A 20,452-nucleotide genomic window follows, 5' to 3' on the forward strand; every position below is an offset into this window, starting at 1 on the left:
CACAATCAATGCCACTATGACATCACTGGACCCCCAAACAAAGTGCCAAGAAGCCCTGGATCTCTGTTAATCTCTTAACCATCATTGAAAAGCGTTTCCTGGCTCATTTGAGAAGTAATGTGTGGTCCCATATTGTAAGCTACAGGGTGCTTGTAATAAAGTAATACATGCTGACTGCAAACCTTTCATGGAAATCAAAGCCATCACACTTGAGGAAGCTTCTGTGATGCTCTTTGCAGGGAGCCCAGAACGGTAAGCCACCGTGTTAACATACCGCCTCAGCAAGAGAGAGCTTTGCTGGAGCTTAAACAGTGTGACAGCTCCTTGCCAACTGGTTTGTCTGCCTCACCAGCAAACTCCTTGAGACTCTGCCAGTCTAAATCTTACCTTGCAAGTATCATTCCGTGAACCCCAGGTCCCAAGAGATGTCTCTCTGCAGTGTCCAGTCTCTCTCACAGCAATTATTAAGTATGCTGCTTCCAAAGAGGCCATGCACATCCCAGCCTGTTAGTTTAGCGGAGGACCCACACTTCACTTTAATATAACAGCACTGAGATGGTTTATAGCAATACTAAAGAATGCAGATTTACGTGATACTAAGCAAGAGAAAAAGAGACAGATCTCTTATAACACACTTATGTCAGTCTAGTGACTGAAACATACCTTTAGCAAGTTACAATCATGGCCTAAGCAGCTTTCTCACTTACATCAAGCTACCAGAATCCCCAGCCTTCGAGCCAGAAGGATCCACTGTTCACAGAATGTTGCTCCCTTTGTCCCCAAATGACGGATACCAACACGGCTTTTGCTTTTCCTTATATTTCCCCAAACTCATTGTTTTGCCCCTAGGGTCAGGATGATTCCCGCTATTCTTCTCTTCCTATGGACTTCCCGTCCTCTTGTTGACTCTTATGTAAATGGGGTGTCCACTGATTTGGTTCTACAATGCTTTATTTCATTGGTGACAGGGAGATAGTTGCCTTCCCTCCTGTCTGGAAGAAAACCTGTTTCTCCCTTTGTTTGGCCACAGACTTTAAAGTATAATATCAATGAGTATCCATAATTCCTCATATAGTGTTAATACATGCATTTCACAATTATATTAATCACCAGTGTGTCACTGGCTTTCAAAAAAGACCTTACTAGATACACTTTTATAGTACAATGATATTGTATACAATCAGTCGATTCAACTGCTTATTTTTTGTGGTTCAGACCCCCTGGGAGTGTCTGGAACCTGATTGTCACAGCTTCTGCCAGAAACGACATTGCCTCCTAATATAAACACTTACGCGACCTCACTGAGGAGAAATGTAATTCATTCAGAGTGGTCTACTCCAGTTCTGGCCAACTAATCAATACAGAAGCGGAGTGCATGGCATGCTGGAGTGAACTTGAAATGCACCTCCAATTTCTTTGCACCCTGACATTAAGGCTGCTGATGAATTGACCCATTACACACAAAATGATCCTGGCGAATTCACTATTGACAAACTCCACAGCGTTGTAAAGAAGTGTAAGGGAAATAAGGAGGCAGGAGTCTGTGGAATTCCTGCAGAACGGTTAAGAAGTGATAGATCAGCGGTTGTTAATGGTTCCACACACTGTTCAATATCATCTGGAGAACAGAGTCAGCCCATCCAACTGGCAAAAAGGCATTATTTTCCCGCTTTGGAAACAAAGGCAGCAAATGAGACTACTGCAACTATCACAGCATTATTCTTCTACCCTTCCCAGACAAAGAATTTGCTTCTGACTTGCTGGCCCAAGCTGCTGATATCTTAAGGAGAAAGAAAAGACCACGACAAGTTAGCTTTACTCCTGCCCATTCCATGACGGAGCAAATCTTGACAGGGCAGCAGCTACAAAAAAACATCATGAGAATTCAAGCACCCCGATTACACTTCTCTTTAGGCCCTGATGTGAATTGTTCTTTCACACACCTGTCCGATACAGAACTCATAATATTTTCATAACGTTTTCTTAACCCCCAGGATGATTAACCTAAATAAAGTATTTAATTCAAGAGAGCCAGCCATTGTAAACAAACAAAGGATTTAGCTGAAGCATTAGTCTGTAGCAACAACAGGAGTAAGTGAAAAAAATCTGTAAAATATAAAAAAGTAGCATTATGTATAACACAGAGCCAGCTTCCTGCCCTTGAGGTTATTTAAACCCACTTAACACACAGAGTAAAATTATCAATATTTTGTTAACTCTGAAGATTCAGTCTGCTTTATAGATATATTTTATATACTGGGCCAGATCCTGATCTCAGGTATAACAGAATAAATCTGGAGTAACTCCATGGGAATTTGTAGTGTTACTCTGGATTTACTGAGCTATAACTGAAGTTGAAATCTGGCCTTTTATCTTTCAAACCAGATGTACTCTGCTGCAGACAAGTGTCCCATTTGGGCAAGTGTCCTCATCAAAGACTGATAAGATGTTTTCACACCAGCCAAGCTCTTACATTTAAATCAAGATTGGATGTGTTTCTAGAAGACATGCTCTAACTCAGCCATAAGTTATTGGGCTCGATGCAGGAATCAATGAGTGAAATTCCATGGCTTGTGTTATGCAGGAGGACAGACTAGATGATCACAACCGTCTATCTATGCATCTAAACAAGACCTAACATGCCATATGCCTGATCAATGAAAACATAAAATAAAAATAATTCAGACAACTGGGATAAAGCACCATAGTTACTTAACTCTATGACTGCTTAAGAATATTAACATAACCTACATTATTATGGCAAATATCAACGCTCAGAGCCCGCAGTCACAGGGACTGATCATGCCTCCATGATATACACACGGAGAGGAAGCTATTCATCCTGAATAATACCATTATGGTTATCTTGCTTGTGCAGCTACCTTCAGGAGTAGAGCTCTTGATACAAAGGAACCTACCCAGTTTCGCTCTTCAGCAAAGGGTAGTAGTTAAAACTTTACACACAGAAAGGAAACTGACTAGAATTCTAGCCTCTCTCAGTGTGTGCGCTCTACTCTGTAGCCTTTCCATGCCAGAATGGGAGAGTGCTGCTCACTTTGCAGGCTACACACTATTGGTAAGCAGTGTAGTTGTAGCCGTGTTGGCCCCAGGATACAGGGGTGAAAGTAAAATGCAGATTTTGCTGGTACAGGGCCGCTTTGGCCCCCCCAAAAGGGGTGTGGCCTCGGGCAGAAGGGGTGGGGCTGAGGGGTCAGCATCCCCCAGCCAGTCCGTCTGTGCTCCCTGGCCCGCGCTGCCCGTGGCTCCAGCGGTGATTTAAAGGGCCCAGGGCTCTGGCCGGCACAGCCGCAGTAGCGGCAGAGGCAGCCAGAGCCCCGGGCCCTTTTAAATCGTGGCCCCGGGGCAGCTACTTCTTTTGCCCCCGCTCCCCCCCACCATCAGTGGCCGCTTTAAAGTCAGCGGTACGGGCTGGTCCTGGCGGCTACCTTTTACTGGTACGCCATACCGGCCCGTACCCCCTTACTTTCACCCCTGCCAGGATATTAGAGAGACAAGGTGGGTGAGGTAGTATCTTTTATTGGACCCACTTTTGTTGTCTCTCTCACCTACAGAAGTTGGTCCAATAAAAGATATTACCTCACCCACCTTGGCGCACTAAGGGTGACATTTTCAAAAGGGCTGAAGAGACTTGGGAACTGAGGAGCCTCAGGCCCACATCCTCAAAGGTGTTTTCCCAACGATATTGGAATATTGGGAATGAAGAGTGAAGACCTGTAAGGGCAGAGAATGACCGGGCGGGAAATAGAAACTTATGAATGGCTCATTTGCTACTTGTGGGTTATACCGAATTGTATTGCTGAGCTGCAGGGAGTAGAGCTACTTATTTAAATAAACTGTACATAATTGGTACATAAAATTAGTTATATAAATTTCAACATTTTATTTTTTTCACTATTTTAATTTTATTTATTATTTATTTATTTAACTTTTGGTTTTAACCAATCTACAGGGTGGTCGAAATATATCACTCTTTCCTTGGGTGGGCTCTTATCCCGGGATCTAGATATAAGAGGCTTCATACCTCCTGGCCACTCTCCTGCATTTTCCAGTATCCTCCTTAAAAAACAAACAAAAAAAAAGTCCTGAGGAAATTACAAACCTTGGCTCTTGTGGTCTGCACGCTCCTTCCTGTTCCAGTGAACAGGCATGTGCATGTCCTGTCAGGCGGCTCTAGCGAGAGTAATAACTCATTTAAAGTGTACAGTATACTGATTACTTTGACCGAGGTACAAGAGCTAAGTTGGGTTTACAGAGGTTTATGGCTGAAAAATGTTCCGCCTTCAGGTAATTGCAGGGACAGATGGTGGCAGTTAAATACTGCCCTGTGCTAGGGAGCCGTACAGAAACATATGCCCAAGAAAGAGCTCAAGGAGAGATTCTCCCTCAGCAGGAGTAGTCCCTTCCAGGGCTCCTCCAGGAGGGCATGCGCACCATCCTCTAGAGGAATGTGCTCCACTCTCTGCATCTGGTCAGCTCTGCTGGCAACTCCAGAACTAAAGGAGTCATTTCCCTGCTCCATTCAGATATTTACATGTTCCTCTCAAAACAGTGCAAGAACAAGCTCTTGCTCCAGCTGATTAGCTATTATTAACTATCCCTGACATTTCCAAGGTCTCCCACCATGGGCAATGCAACAGAACCTGCTAATAGGTGAACTGGCATAGAGTGAAACTCTGTTAATGTTGAACATAGGGAAGTGCTTGTATGTGGCTGGTAGTGTTCAGCTGAAACACCCCACCCTGTTAGGAGTAAGTGGGTTTGCCAATTCACTGAGCCAGATGGTTCAGTACCTCTACCTGGATATATTGGAGATAGCAGCAATTTTCTAGGGAAAGATGATATAGGGTGTGGGCAGGGCAGAGAAGAACCCCAGGAGAAGCCAAGCATGGAGAGAAGGTATGAGCAGAATTTTATGTCATCTTATTGGGATGTTAGATGGGTGTGATCTGAGTTATTTCAGAGAATTCTTTCCTGGGTATCTGGCTGGTGAATTTTGCCAACATGCTCAGGGTTCAGCTGATCGCCATATTTGGGGTCAGGAAGGAATTTTTCTCCAGGGCAGATTGGAAGAGGCCCTGGGGGGTTTTCGCCTTCCTCTGTAGCATGGGGCACGGGTCACTTGCTGGAGGATTCTCTGCACCTTGACGTCTTTAAACTATGATTTGAGGACTTCAATAGCTCAGACATAGGTGAGAGGTTTATTGCAGGAGTGGATGGGTGAGATTCTGTGGCCTGCATTGTGCAGGAGGTCAGACTAGATGATCATAATGGTCCCTTCTGACCGTAATATCTATGGATCTATGAATCTATAATCTGTTTAATAGAGCCAGAACCCAGGAAGGGAGATGAGTTTGGATTTTACACTGAGCATGGACTCGTTTTGCAAGGCAAAATGGGAAAGGACTCTGCTCGGAGTCCTGAAGTCATCCCACATGCAATTTATGATGGCAGTAAGTTGTAGTGGAATTCTACTTTCTGGGCCAAATTCCAAGGTTCTTACCTAGTTTTTACTTGATCCTTACTTAGCAAAAAATCCCTGTGACTTAGATTTGGCCCATTGTGAAGATCCTGTGTGAAAAAAATGACCTCCTTTTCAGAGGGTTTTGCTATATTTCTTTAGTTATGCGAATAGTCAAAATAAAATACACAATCTCTCTCCAGTGGGAAAATTCTAGTTCACCCTGGGGGAGTTTCAATCAGTTGTTAGCTGTCATCATTTTCTTGAAGTTTCACCAAAGAAATAAGCACTTTAAAGACTATTTAAGGGTCTTGCCACATCAGAAATAGCAACTGGCTGTTTCTTATGTTTTCTCTGTGCCTACCATTCCCACCCTTCCCCAAATTTACTCCCAACCTGTAACCAAATAATAAAATGGGATGCTAATATGAGAAAAACAGCCGGACTTGCAAAAGAGAACCACGTTTTCTGATGTTCTAGGGAAAGTGCTGTAGGGGCCTGCTTAATGTACCTATTTCCTTACCAAAGCAAAGCAAAACAAAACAAGCTACACAAGTTCCCACTGCACAGTGGTTGTGATTCCACTTACAGGAGAGGCTCTACACATCACATGCATATGGTCAGCGTATAGCTTGCAATGCAGAACGTACCAGGGTAAATCATGCACACTCTTTATTGATATAATAGCACATGTTGAAATCTCTGTGTGAGGTGTGCACAAACCCCACACTAGAGAATAAGAGGTTAAGGAGCAGCAATGGGCTCAGGCGGCCCTGCCCAGCCACACCTGCAAAGTCTGTACAAGCTGGAGACAGGGCTTAAAAGGGGAAGTAGAACAGCTCAGAGGAGAGTAGGCAGTGGAAGGGAGCAGAACTCTGCTCTGAGTTCTGGGGAATTACTTCCCAGGAGCTCTTGTGGCCTGAGACTTGGGAAAACAGACCTGATCAGGCCTACAAAGGAGAGAGTTGGGAAGGTCAGAGACTTTATTTGGGATTCTGTAATTTACTCTATGAGCAGAAGGGCAATTTGGGTAGGAAGTGGTCCAGGGGGCAGCTGCGCAGCATCCTAACGTGCAGGACATAGCTACTCACCATTGGGCCCTGGATTGGAGCCCGGGGGAGAGGGTGGACCCAGCCTCTCCTAGCCACTCCCAAAAGACAGGGCATCAACAGAAGCCTTCACCTCAGTAGAGTCCAGCTGGGGAAGACCCTGACTGTTCAAGGGCCCAGACCAGCAAAGTGCCCATAATAAGGTGAAAGCCCCGAAGCACTTGGAGAAGCTGAAGGACAGGACTATAACTGAAAAGGGGTAGCCACCTGCTGCACTCATGCCTGTCCCCTGGCAGCAGTGGGGGTGAGTGTTCCCCTTTTACACTCTGTAATGGGTAGAGGTAAGGCCTGGGGCAGACAGGTCTGACTTTGAAGCAATGCCCTGTATGGGAAGTTGTCCAAGTGTTACTTATTGTTGGAATATACGTATTTTTCTCATTTTGAGCAGAGACACTCGTTCTGGCTGACACTACCACCTCTGAACCGTACAGCTCTCCAGGGCACAACAATATGGAGAACACTGAGCACATTAACAAGAATAATGAAGCTACTGAAGGGCTGATTTTGGCTTGTATTTTCCCAGGGTTTAATTGGCATCCTGGCCAATTCCAACATGGGTAACCACATTCTGCTTTCATTAATTCCCCCTGCAGTGTCGGATGGATGTCGTTGCTCATTTCCTCTCCTAAGGTATTGGGTAGTGATGCTTGGTATTACTAAACCTGCCACAATTCTCCCTGTAGGGGGCTTTGTCTCAGTGGTAGTGGGAATTATTTCCTGTATATCAGGTTGTTACATTTTGTACTGTACTTTGGGAACATTTCAAGATAAAGTTATTAGTATCATTTCATGCACATCTACATCAAAGTAAAAAACAACCCAACAACAGGGATGGCACGGTTTTTGGGAAGGAAACTGCCTTCTACAGATCACTGTTGCTTAACAAATAATAATAGTAAAACAGTAACGATGTTACTCTATCAATAATTTGTTAAATATAAATAATCAGAGGCTCAAGCAGAACATGCTGCAACCCATAATTCTTTTCAACTTTATAATGCAATTTTCTATTTTTTGCTTCCATTAACTTAAAATTCGCCATGTACAAGAATCTGAGGGACCAGAATTTTAGCTACCTGGCATTCATGAGCTTGTCCGTGTGGGTCCAAACCCATGGGATAGGAATTTGATAAAGTCTCTCACTCTTTTTTCTATTAAACTGAACACATACCAAAACTGCCTTGTCACCAGTGGGAAACGGAGCCCAACAATGAAGCTATTTCAAACTGGAAAATGTTACAACTGGAATAAGAGGAAGTTGCAAGCTGCTAAAATTAGTTCTTGTGAGTAATGACTTTTTATATAAAATGAGTTTTTGATTAAAAAAACTCCATTGCAGCAGATGCTGAAATCTGGCTGTGATTTATAAAAAAGCATTAGAGGCTGGCACTGAAAGAAGGGTAGCATTTCCTAAGACATCTTCACGTATCAGGATTACATTTTTCTGTGTGCTTATGATCTATTATATAGCCAAATATTCATCAAAAATAGCAATGCATAAGAAATAGCTTGTTTTCTCAATGTCATAAGCTTAAGACTATCCTGGGAGAGTGTGTGTTTCTGTTTGGATGTAGTTAAATCACTAACAGTAACAATATTTTATAACATTTTTCATTTATGCCCTGCTTCTAAATTGGGTTCCCCTAAACTGCCATCTTTTTAAATCCAACGACGGTGACATGCTAAGAGGAAGTAAGCTCTGGTAAATGTTTTCTGTTCTGCCCAGAAATTACTTTGAATCTCACCCCCCTCAACACACACAATGATTGGAACTAACAGCCTGGCTTGTTAAGCAGGTATTGGCTTCACCTTCACCCACTGGAACTTTTTAGCCAGTCTAGATATAGTAGCATTCTCTGCCTGGTTGAGAGAGTTATTCTGGAAGTGTGAGCGAATAATGCAAGTATAAAGTCAGATGTAGTCACTCATTTCAGGCCAATTATCATCTTAGCTGAAGATCCTAAACTGGTCACTTTCTCTTCATCCAGGCATTAATACTGTTCCCATCAATGTGGTATCAAAAAGCCTGCAGGGCTATTTACTATGAAGACTGGGAGGGAATCCCATTCTCTTTTTCACCGAACATCTACCATTGGCTAAGTCCATCTCAGGGGCTTCCACTTTCTTTCAAAGCATCAGGTATTGGGTATTACTGGAGATGGGATGTCTGAGTAATGGTGTGGCAAATACATTATGTCATAGCTGGTATGGCAAATCATTGTTATTATTATACTTTCTAATGTATATAGTAAAAATTAGATTCCTATTAGATATATAATCCAGAAGCCTTAAAATTCCACCTCTTCTTATAGGACCTCGTTGTTATTCAATGGATTTCACCCTGCTGGGCAGGGAATTCCCGATAGGGTAGTGGAATTTTAAGTCTTCAGAGCAGTATGTGTATCTTTTTTGAAAAACACAAGCACACATTGATTTTGAAAACAAATAGGAGATACTGTTGCACTGATGCCAGCAAAACACATAGTTTCACTGGTGTGAAAAGAGTGTATATTGGTAACATTGCTTGAGCCACGTGTCAAGGGGCAGGACTGAAACCTTCTATCTGATAGTTACACACAGATCACTGGGAGGATTATTTCTTAACCAAGTGCTGCAGAGGGGTTCACTGTTGATCATCTTCATGAGCACAGCTCCTGCCTTCCGACACAACTAATAATAAAACAGGGGTATTAGGGAGCGTAAAAGCAACTAGTGAAACATCAGCAGCAAAAAGCATTTGATTGCATGTGCCATGGCTGAATGGAGCTGAGGACATGGATAGAACATGGACTAATTTTATCTCTGCATAACCAGACAGCACTAGCCAGGCCTGCTTGTGTGTAGCCGTAACAACACATAAGTATTTCTATGGTAAAAACTCTACAATGAACTGTAACTGGGAAAGAGATGCTAATAGTGGCCAAGCCTCTGGCCTGCTGTTCTCTACCATCTAGCCTCTGAGCCAGGCTGAAGTACTATGCTTAGCATAGGCAGGACTGAGGACTTGACTTAAAAATGGACAGAAAAACCTTGCTAGACTTTCCCTCTATTACTAACCTAAGACTCAAAGCTTCAGGAAAACACATGAGGAGGAGTGCTTCACTCAGCAATGTGCCTTGGGCCCTGCAGCCCCATATTTGCAGCTGTTAGGTGGCAGGGCTTGAGGGCAGTAAACACCACTCTTTTTTAAAGGAATATTAATGAGTAATGGCATCCCCAGTGATCTCTGAATTATTTAATATTAGGGCTGTCGATTAATCGCAGTTAACTCACGCGATTAACTCAAAAAATTAACCGTGATTAAAAAAATTAATCTTGCAACCTCCGCACAACTCCTTTTGTGTCAGGACCCCTACAATTACAAAACTGTGAGATTTCAGATTTAAATAGCTGAAAGCATGAAATTTACTATTTTTTAAAAGCCTATGACCATGAAATTGGTAGGGCCCTAATCATCAGCATGGATGTATGTCCTCTGGAATGGTGGTTGAAGCATGAAGGGACATATGAATCTTTAGCGCATCTGGCATGTAAATATCTTGCAATGCCGGCTACAATAGTGCCATGTGAATGCCTGTTCTCACTTTCAGGTGACACTGTAAACAAGAAGTAGGCAGCATTATGTCCTGCAAATGTAAACAAACTTGTTTGTCTTGGCAATTGGCTGAACAAGAAGTAGGACTGAGTGGACTTGCAGGCTCTAAAATTTTACATTGTTTTATTTTGAATCCAGGGTTTTTTTTGTACATAATTCTATATTTGTAAGTTCAACTTCCATGATAAAGAGATTGCACTACAGTGCTTGTATGCGGTGAATTGAAAAATACTATTTCTTTTGTTTTTTACAGAGCAAATATTTGTAATAAAAATAAATATAAAGTGAGTACTGTACACTTTATATTCTGTGTTGTAATTGAAATTAATATATTAGAAAATGTAGAAAACATCCAAAAATATTTAAATAAATGGTATTCTATTCTTTTTTAACAGTGCGATTAACCGCAATTAATTTTTTTAATCGCTTGACAGCCCTGTTTAATATACGTCCATCCTGCCTGGAAGAGCTCTGCTCCTTCAGTGCTCCTGAGACTGCAAAAGGCAGGATTTGGCTCTAGGGATTTAGCAGTGCCAATAGCTTTAATTCTCTCTGCAAAATTCTGCTGCCTCCTTCTGTTGTTAAAACTTGCTCTGAGGAAAATCCACCAGTCAGCAATGTTTTCAGAGGAGAACACTGCAGACACTCAAGCAGAACAGCGAAAGTGTCGGAAAACTGACATTATTTAGGATTGTGTTGTTGTTGTTGTTCAAGAAAAACCGTGCAATATACTTAAAAAAGAAGAAGTAAACCACCATTTGGGTGGCACTGGGGAAAACAGGTCATAAAATTTATACCCGGGACTAAAAGAAAATGCAGTTGACAGACAAACAATATGCACTGTGCAGCAATGGATAATGTATCAATTATATGGTGTGCACACAAAAATAGCTGTGCTGCATTACGCAAAAGTTACGCAAGCTGACAAGCCATCAAATGTTTACACAAAGGGAAAAGGAACCAAGTAGGAACAATTTGATGCTGTGGCACTTCAGTCACTTTTTGCTGCAGACTTGTTTGACTGTGACATTTGTATAAAATGGAAAAATACCACCACTGGAAATATAAGCATCAACAGGTCTAACCTGGCTTCTGTTATACTTAGTAGCAACAGGGTTGTTCCCTGCTTCAGTAAACAAAGAGAACAAGTTTGTCATGTTAGCTGTGCCCTGTTTGGCCTATCTGAGCCAGCCTATTGCAGCAGCCTAAACATGTTTCAAGGAACCACACATGGTACAAATGCCAATTGATGAAAGGAATCTAAGGCTGCAGACAACATACACAATTACGATCTAACCCACATACGCCCACAGGGAGCTGGGCCCAGAATGCTGACATTTATAATTCGGCGTTCCTCACTTGAGCTGAAGGGAATCTCCCATAGATAACACAAGCAGCAGGTCCCTTCTCTTCCCTGTAGGCCAACCACTAGAGGTTGACCTCACACATTCATACACACACAGCAGGTTTCAGCTGGTGCCCACTGATCCCCAGCACTGTTATAGGCACAGCTCCCTAGTCAGCAGGAATGACCACTGCATCACCATGTCCCTGTGCCCAGGGGTTCCCAGACTCTTTCCATCTTGACTCCCATATACTTTCCAGCTACTGTGGACTCAGACAATAGGGGTGAGCTTCCCTTGATAAGAGGAAAAATATACACAGGTGAGTATGTGTTACAGATCCTATAGTTATAAAATTAACAGATACTTACAAAATGTATGCGATTACCCCAATAGACCAACAATCCACCGCCTTGCTGTAGGGTTTCTGGGCCAGCACTTCAGGAGCTGGAAAAATAAAAGTCATATAGCTAAATGTAACAAGACCAAAACTGTGCGTGTTGCCAACATGCAGGACTCCACGGTCATTCATAGAATCCCTTGGCCAACATAAGAACGGCCGTACTGGGTCAGACCAAAGGTCCATCTAGCCCAGTATCCTGTCTTCCGACAGTGGCCAATGCCAGGTGCTCCAGAGGGAATGAATAGGACAGGTAATCATCAAGTGATCCATTTCCTGTCATCCACTCCCTGCTTCTGGCAAACATTCAGAGCATGAGGTTGCCTCCCTGACTATCTTTGCTAATAGCCATTGATGGACCTATCCTCCATGAACATATCTAGTTCTTTTTTTAACTCTATTATAGTTTTGGCCTTCACAACATCCCAGGCCCAATTCTGTGTAATGCCCATTATTTATTTTGGGAGCTGAGACTACCTTGACTTGTTCCCTAACTCCCAGACTCAGGCCTCATATTAGAAGGCCAAACCAGAAAGTTTTAAAGAGTATTTATTGAAAGAAAATTGAATCCGAATGCAGAGTTAGCTCATCATCTTCCGATAGAGATTAGAGGACTGAAAACAAAAACAAGCACATAAAAAAAAATATAAAAGACAATCAGGCCACAGGATCATCAGTTTCCCGTCAAAAGAACTTTTGGTAATGTGAAGAAAAACAAGACAGTGTTGCACAATTACTCAAATGTACATTTATAAGTTGGCAGCTCTGTGGCATTGTGCTATCAAATGGAAGATTTCAGGAAGCAACTCAAATTGAGGACCATGTGTCACTGAGCTGATATGCTAAGTTTCCAGGAGAGGGATGAGAGCTAGACAGCTGTCACTGTACCTCCTACAACCTGACTAATGAAGCATCGCGGTTGTCAGAGTCAGAGGGAGCCACTTGCCCTTCTGTCTCAAGGAGCAAAGAGACCACAATAACTGAGAGAAACTAAAAGAGCTAGGAATTAGAGCTAGACACACACACACACAAAAGAACTGAGCCTCATTTGCATTTAAAACTGTTAACTACTATATCCCGTGGAAGATGGAGGCTGAACATTTATTCAAAGGCTTTTGGGTTTTTTTTTTTTAAATCACTGAACCTTAAAAAGGCACATTTACTACATGAAAGTCTGGAGAACTATGTCTATGCTGGTAGCTTTCATCTGGAAATGCTTAACACTGAATTTTAAACCCCATGGCCTTAATCTTTTTCATGTAAAGAAGCTTTTGAATTTTCAAAGCAAAATGCCCACAGTAATGCAAAAATCATTGCTCATGATATTTATAAAGTTGACCTGCCGTGTTGGGTTTAAAAGCACAGGGTTTTCTCATGAGTACTGAGGATTTTAAGGGCCAGGTTCTGCCACAACTATTCATGTTGAGTAGTACTTTTACTCTGCAGGTAATCCTACTGAAGACAATGGGGCTACTCCAAAAGAAAGGGGCCACTTAATGTGGTCAAGCATATCACACTCTGGCCCCTTGCTGTACACAATGCAGTACATTTACAGAGCGCCTAGCTAAAGATTTCCTGCTGCAGAGACCGAACAGTCTAAATAAAACAGGGCAAAGGAACCCAGGACAAAATTTCTGGAGGAGGAGGGCGTGGAAGTTATTAATGACGAGGAGTTGCTTGGAGGAGAGTGTACAAGGAGGGATTTAAGGAGGACAAGGGACTTGGCTTCAAGCCTTCTCTCATACTGCACCCTATTTACGATACTGTCTCCTTGCTCTCATCTGCCAAGAATAGACTTGGGAGATGTAAGGAGTAATGACTGGGAGAAGTCTAGAGGAAATGAGAACAGAGAGATGGCTGGAAGTGAGGTTACGAAGAGCCTTGTAGGTTAGGATGAATTAAGCTTCACACAGCCCTATGATGTAGGGCAAATATTATGCTCACTTTAGAGATGGAGGAAGAACAGCCTACCAGACTTTGGCCACTACAAAACAACAAATGATAACACTTCTGTTCAAATATAGGATTAACAATATGTTAAGCACATATGCTGGACAATTCTTTTTCATCTTCAAACACAAACACTACTGAACACTCAGGCATGCCTGTGAGGTAGGCCAGTGTTCTCATCCCCATTTTACACAGGGGGAAACTAGACCCAGAGAAGTTAAGGGACTTGCCCTGGTGCCCTAGTGCGAGTCAGTTTCAGAGCTAGGATTAGAACTCAGAGGTTCCTGGTGCCCCATCCTGTGCACTGAGAACATGCCTCAATTTTTATGAGAGTGGAATATATGAACAATGGACTTGCTCCTTCTCCTATTGACGTCAGTGACAAAGCAGCCATTGACTTTAATGGGAGCAGGCTCTGGCTCAAGTCAATAATAACATTAACAGTCATTGCAGGCTCTGATCCTGACATTGACTCTGCATGGGTGGATTCTGAACTTCAGTGGAACTCCATGTAGTGCAAGGTTCCACCTACGTTGTTCCTTTTGCAGGACAGGGGCCATAGTCCTTTCCTCAGTTTGCACCACTCACGCCTCTCAGAAGCCTGCAAAGTACCATACTTCTCCTTTTAGACTCCTCTCTGCACTGGGGGCCCAATCTGACTAGAGCCTCCTGCAACTTGATGCTAAGCACATCACACGATCATGCCCTAGGTGAGCATGACTGCAATACTTCGTCTGCATCTGTTGCAGGATGGTGGCTTCTAAAGCAGAAGGGCTGGGACTCTAAAGAGTTTTCTGAATGCTAAAGTAGCATGGCTATAGGTTTTTGTTTCAAAGGGCAATAACTCAGCAATTAAGGTAGGGGCATGTGAAGAAAAGAAGGCAAGAACAGTGGCCCAATCTGCTTTTGATACATATCAACAGGACTTCCATACATGCATCTGAGGACAGGATTTGTGATAATAGCAGTGGCGGACACCTATTCTATCTACGGTTCTTATATGGCCTTCATTGCCCTACACACCTTCTACGCTGTCTGTAATGTATTTATCCTCGCAATATCCCCATGAGTAGAGAACTTAAGAACAGAGACACTAACTAACTAGTCCAAGTCACACAGGAAGGCCATGGCAGGGCAAGGAATGAAACCCATGTCTTCCAAGACCCAGCCTAGTGCCCAAACCAGTGGGCCAACGTTCCTCCCTAGGCCAGGCCAGACCAGACCAAACCTCATAATGATCAATATGCTGGGGGAGAAACACTTAAGGCAATGGAATTCTGAAAGAAATTCATGTGTCCAGTGATCTGAAGAAACAAGTCGGAGAGAGCTGTGAGAACCAGTTGCTCATGTTGCTCCGAGAGGCGAAAGCAAGAATTGTGATTAAAAAAAAAGAGGCCATTGGTGCTATGCAGTAAAACAAGACAAATGGCTGCGGAGAAACTGAGACAGAAAATGGAGGTAGGGAGAGTGAAATTAACAAGTGGGGAAGAATTCACTCCTTTCTTTCTGTAGGTCTAATTCATTAAAACATATGTGATGAGTTACGCCCTGTGGCAAAAAGCCCTACTCACTTCTGCCAAGGACCCTGGGGAGCTGCTATTTTCTAAAGGTTTACACACTGGTGGAAATTAGGGGTTTTCATCTTAAATTTCCATGAAGCCAAGGGCTGTATGCTGGCACCAGGGAGCAGGAGACTGGACTGCAGCTTCCATCACCACACCCCTCCCTGGATTCCCCAGGAGTCATTGAGGACACGAGGCTGCCCCAGCAGCAGTGAGAAGAGCTTAAAGCTCCAGCTCCCAGAGCATTGCTCACTCTTCCAGCAGCAGAATTTGGAGCAGGGGGCCATGTAATGTACATACTACACACCAGCCACAAGGAGATGTAATCAGAACACCAAACATACCTTTAGGACTGTTTTTATTTACACCTGCTGTCTAACTGTCTGTGCTCCTCTCATCCCTCTGTCTCCCATGTTTGCTACTAGATCACACATTCCCTTGCCAGTTTCTTGTCTTCTCTTCCCCTTTCTCTCCTACCTTTTCTGTCATCCTCCTCCATTCTTCTTTCCCCTTAGCTCCTCCTCCACTACCCCCTTCTACCTCCACCAAGCAAAAAAACCCCAAGCAAAAAGTCAGCCTTAATCATAATCCTATTGCAATAAAATAAAACATCTATTTTAAGAAAATGCCACCAAGATGTGGGCCTAGCCACCAAAGCGAACTCATGATCCTTCTCTGCCTCTTCCCATCCCTGCTCTCTTGGTGCAGGGCTTCATTTCTCTTGTCTCCAGTAATATTTTAAGCTCTCTGGGGCAGAGACTTATTATCTGTTTTCACAGATTCACAACTCTTAAGGTCAGAAGTGGCCATCTAATTTGACCTCTTTGCATAGCACAGGCCAAAGAACCTCACCCTATAATTTCTGCACCAAGTCCACAACTTCTGTTTCAGCAATAATATATAGTTTAGAAAGATATCCAGTCTTGACTTAAAGACAGCAAGTGACAGAGAATTCACCCATGCCCCTAGATATTGCAATAATGCCGAAGAGCCATACAGTCATTGACTAAGCCCCACTGTGGTAGGAACTGTACAAACACAGAACTAAGGGATGATACCTGCACCAAAGAGCTTACAATCTGAATATCTTTCTTTATATGCCTGTGAAGTGCCTAATATAGTTTCAGATGTTATAAAACAATACTGAGCATTTATAAGCATCTGTGTTTGGATTAAAATGCTATACACAATGACCAATTAAAAATGTTAAAGGCAAAAAATAGGACCTTCTATCACACAGAGCTCTTCACATCTGGGTCATCATGTTTCATATCCAGCCAATGTCAGCAGTGACTGCATTACTGCCATCTCAAGGGGGTTTGGTGGACAGCTGTGAAATGGTCTCATTTAATTTGTAAGCAGTCCAACGTACATAGCCCCAAAAGCACCACTAGAAATGATGCCCACTGAGACTGCAGCTGGCAATCTCTGGAGAGGTAGTCAAGATGTGAGAGAAAATAGCAGGCAGTAAGGCACGTGAGAGAAAATAGCACTACCTCTTTCTGTTCTTCAGATAAACAGAACACTTGACTTCCCAGCCCTGGCTACCTGGTGTTTTTCACAATTTCATTTAAAATAATCTGGAAAGAAAAATGGAAGGGTTGTTCTGAAAAGAGATTTTTAGAAAAGGAATTAGAAAAGTTGCTGGCTTCGGCCCTTCAAAGTGAGTGGTCGTGCTCTGTTAGAACACACTAATAAGTTCCCAGAAAATGCAATAACTGAATGCTGAAGGATAGTAGCAGTTCATGTTCTTGAAAAGAGTTTAGCACATGAGATTTTAAGCTTGCTGAGCATGCTGCATGAAGTTAGTTATTAGAGTGTGCTGACAGGACACTACCAGTGGTCCCCCCTAGCCCGAGGGCTGAACGTGGCCCTCATTTGCTCCCATAATTGTATCTCCTGCTGGCAGTTTTTGCCATCCCACAAGAACAAAGTATAATGCTATTTTTCCTGTTACACGTGATTTCAGGTAAACTGACAGGAAATCCCACCTTTATACATGTGATCTCCAGAGGAGAGCAACAAATCAGGGAGGAAAATTAGAAGATTTAAATATTTATAGGTTGATTATGGACCCCAGGTACCACAGGAAGAAAGGAATTGAACCCAGGACTTCTAAGTTCCCTACATCAGGGCACACTGCATAGTAAGTTGGACTAGCACAAGCATGGTGCATGCCAGAGTTAGGAGTTTAACTGCTAGCTACTTCAGTGTAGCTACACTAGTGCCAATTTCCCTAAAGTAGGGGAAACAAAAGGGAGTTATGGTACACTTCTGTACCCAGAAAGATAATGGAGCAAACAATTAAGCAGTCAATTTGCAAATGTCTAGAAAATAATAAGTAACAGTCAGTATGGATTTGTCAAGAACAAATCATGTCAAACCAACCTAACAGCTTTCTTTGACAAGGTAACAAGCCTTGTGTATGGGGGAAGCGGTAGATGTGGTATATCTTGACTTTAGTAAGGCTTTGGATACTGTCTCGCATATGACCTTCTCATAAACAAATTAGGGAAATACAACCTAGATGGAGCTTCTATAAGGTGAGTGCAAAACTGGTTGGAAAACCATTCCCACAGAGTAGTTATCAGTGGTTCACAGTCAGATGGAAGGGCATATTGAGTGGGGTCCCACAGGGAACAGTTCTGGGTCCAGTTCTACTCACTATCTTCATCAATGATTTAGCTAGTGGCATAGAGAGTACACTTATAAAGTTTGTGAACAATACCAAACTGAGAGGAGTTGCAGGTGCTTTGCAGGATAGGATTAAAATTCAAAATGATCTGGACAAACTGGAGAAATGATCTGAAGTAAATAGGATGAAATTCAATCAGGACAAAAGCAAAGTACTCCACTTAGGAAGGAACAATCAGTTGAACACACACAAAATAGGAAATGACTTTCTAGGAAGTAGTACTGTAGAATGGGATCTGAGGGCCATAGTTAAGGCTAGTCACAGAGGTCACGGATTCTGTGACTTCCAAAGACCTCCGTGACTTCAGCCAGCCCTGGCTAGGAGCTGCAGGGTCCCCGGTTGCTGCCGGCGGCCGGCAGACCTCCTGCAGCTCCTGACCACCGCAGGCGGTGGGGTGATCTCTGCAACTCCCACCACTGCAGGAGGGACCCCCAACACTGCCCACTGCTGCGGGCAGCAGGAGGGATCCCTGCATCTCCCCAGCACTGTGGGCGGCAGCAGGGATCCCCAGAGCTCCCGGGCTCCTTGGTGGCAGGAGGAACCCCCAGAGTTTGGAGCCCCCAGCGGAGGGGGCCCCTGGAAGTCCCAGCTCACCCGCAACTGTCCAGGCTTCTCATTTTATCATGGATATTTTTAGTAAAAGTCAGGGACAAGTCACGGGCTTCTGTGAATTTTTCATTATTGCCCATGACCTGTCTGTGACTTTTCCTAAAATATCTGTGACAAAATCTTAGCCTTAGTCATAGTGGATTCCAAGAGGTGCCACGGAAGGTTGGGGAGGGCAGGGCATTGGTTGGCCTAGGGAGAGTCAGGGCTGGAGAACATCTCACTCCATGAATCCTCCTCTGTAGTAGGGGTACTGAAGACTGCTTCAGCCACAACAGCAAAGCAGGATTCACAGAGCAGCTCTGCAGCAGCTCCATAAGCTCGTGAGGAGGGTGCCTCCTTCGTCCACCTGCCCATAGATCCCCCCGAGCATCCAGGTCACCTGCTTGAGCTGGGTGCAGCTCCTTACTGAGCAGAACAGTATTTGTAAAGAATGATTGCAGTCTACAGTACAGGAAAGGTGTGAACTCCAAGCGGGGAGAGGAAATATTTCCTGTGGTACACAGGGAGAGGTAGAACACATATTTAAGGGATGGTTCTTTCCTATCTGTTGTTACAAAGAAAGCTTTAAGTGGCCAAGCTGGAATTTACACAGCTTCAGCCATGACAACATACAAACAATCCCTATTTTCTGTACGTTAATGCAATGGGGGTGCCGGAACATTGTGCTGCAATTGGCTACAGTCTCTGAGGAAGGTCTGACAAATGCAGTACTCATGCTTTATTTTTACTTTATTACTCATGTTACTGCCTAAACAACTCCTTGTGTTGTTACTTGCTAATAAAGATATTCCAAAAGACTTACTGGTATTTTCCACCATTTGGCTCAAAGTGATACCAAGTAACTCAAAAGCAAACATGAAAATCTGTTAATTACTTTCGTGCCTTGGCCTGATGTCCTATCCAAAGCTATAATAAAATTACAGCTTTGACATGAGCTGAGATCTCTGCTGGATTTCTGGCAAATCAGAAATGTGGTGAAATGGCCTTTCAGGAATGAAAAACAAAGACCCAAAATGAAGGGGGGAAAAACAGACACAAAGAGTCCACTCCAACTCCCACTGAAGGAAATTTTCCATGGACTTCAGTAGGAGCTGGACTGGGCCCTAAAGCAGTAAGGTTACATTTAGGTGGGATTAATACATTAGAGAGTCCCATGGAACTATATTTCCATGATTCAGCATTCCTGATGTGCCTAATTTAGGGATCTAAACAGGGATACCACCAGATCTGTGTGGACCATGGCTCTGTAATGAGGCATAATTGAGAAGTATTGCCTGGGATAACACTCCATGCATCTGAAGAAGTGGGTTTTTTACCCACGAAAGCTTATGCCCAAATAAATCTGTTAGTCTTTAAGGTGCCACCAGACTCCTTGTTGTTTTTGCCTGGGATAGTCTTTAAGGTCTTGAATAAAATGTTCAAAAGCACCTAAGTCCCATTTTCAAAAGTGACTTAGGCATGTAGGAGCCTAAATATCATTGAAAGTCAACAGGACTTGGACTCCTAAGTCACTTTTGGAAACAGGACTTTGGTTTGGCTAAGATTTTCAAAGGGGATTAGTGATTTTGGATGCCCCTACCTTTGGGTGCCCAACTTGAGATGCCTTAAAGAGGCCTGATTTTCAGAAAGTACTGAGCACCCATCTTCTCAAAAATCAAATCCTTTTAAGTTGTCTCAAGCCAAAAATGAAGATGCCTAAAATTTCTAGTA

The 20,452-nt window shown here is 43.2% G+C and overlaps 1 protein-coding gene across 3 annotated transcripts in view; it reads right to left on the reverse strand.

Annotated features, from left to right (window-relative positions):
- Positions 1 to 20,452, reverse strand: part of CAMK1D (calcium/calmodulin dependent protein kinase ID) — a 366,122-nt gene that overhangs the window by 32,501 nt on the left and 313,169 nt on the right. For all 3 annotated transcript variants that reach the window (XM_048836583.2, XM_048836584.2, XM_075124546.1), the window contains exon 6: positions 11,898 to 11,973. In XM_048836583.2, the coding sequence (XP_048692540.1) occupies positions 11,898 to 11,973 (76 nt within the window). The remainder of the gene's footprint in view (positions 1 to 11,897; positions 11,974 to 20,452) is intronic.

The sequence above is a fragment of the Caretta caretta genome, chromosome 1 (assembly GCF_965140235.1).
Source record: "Caretta caretta isolate rCarCar2 chromosome 1, rCarCar1.hap1, whole genome shotgun sequence".
NCBI classification, from domain to species: domain Eukaryota; kingdom Metazoa; phylum Chordata; order Testudines; family Cheloniidae; genus Caretta; species Caretta caretta.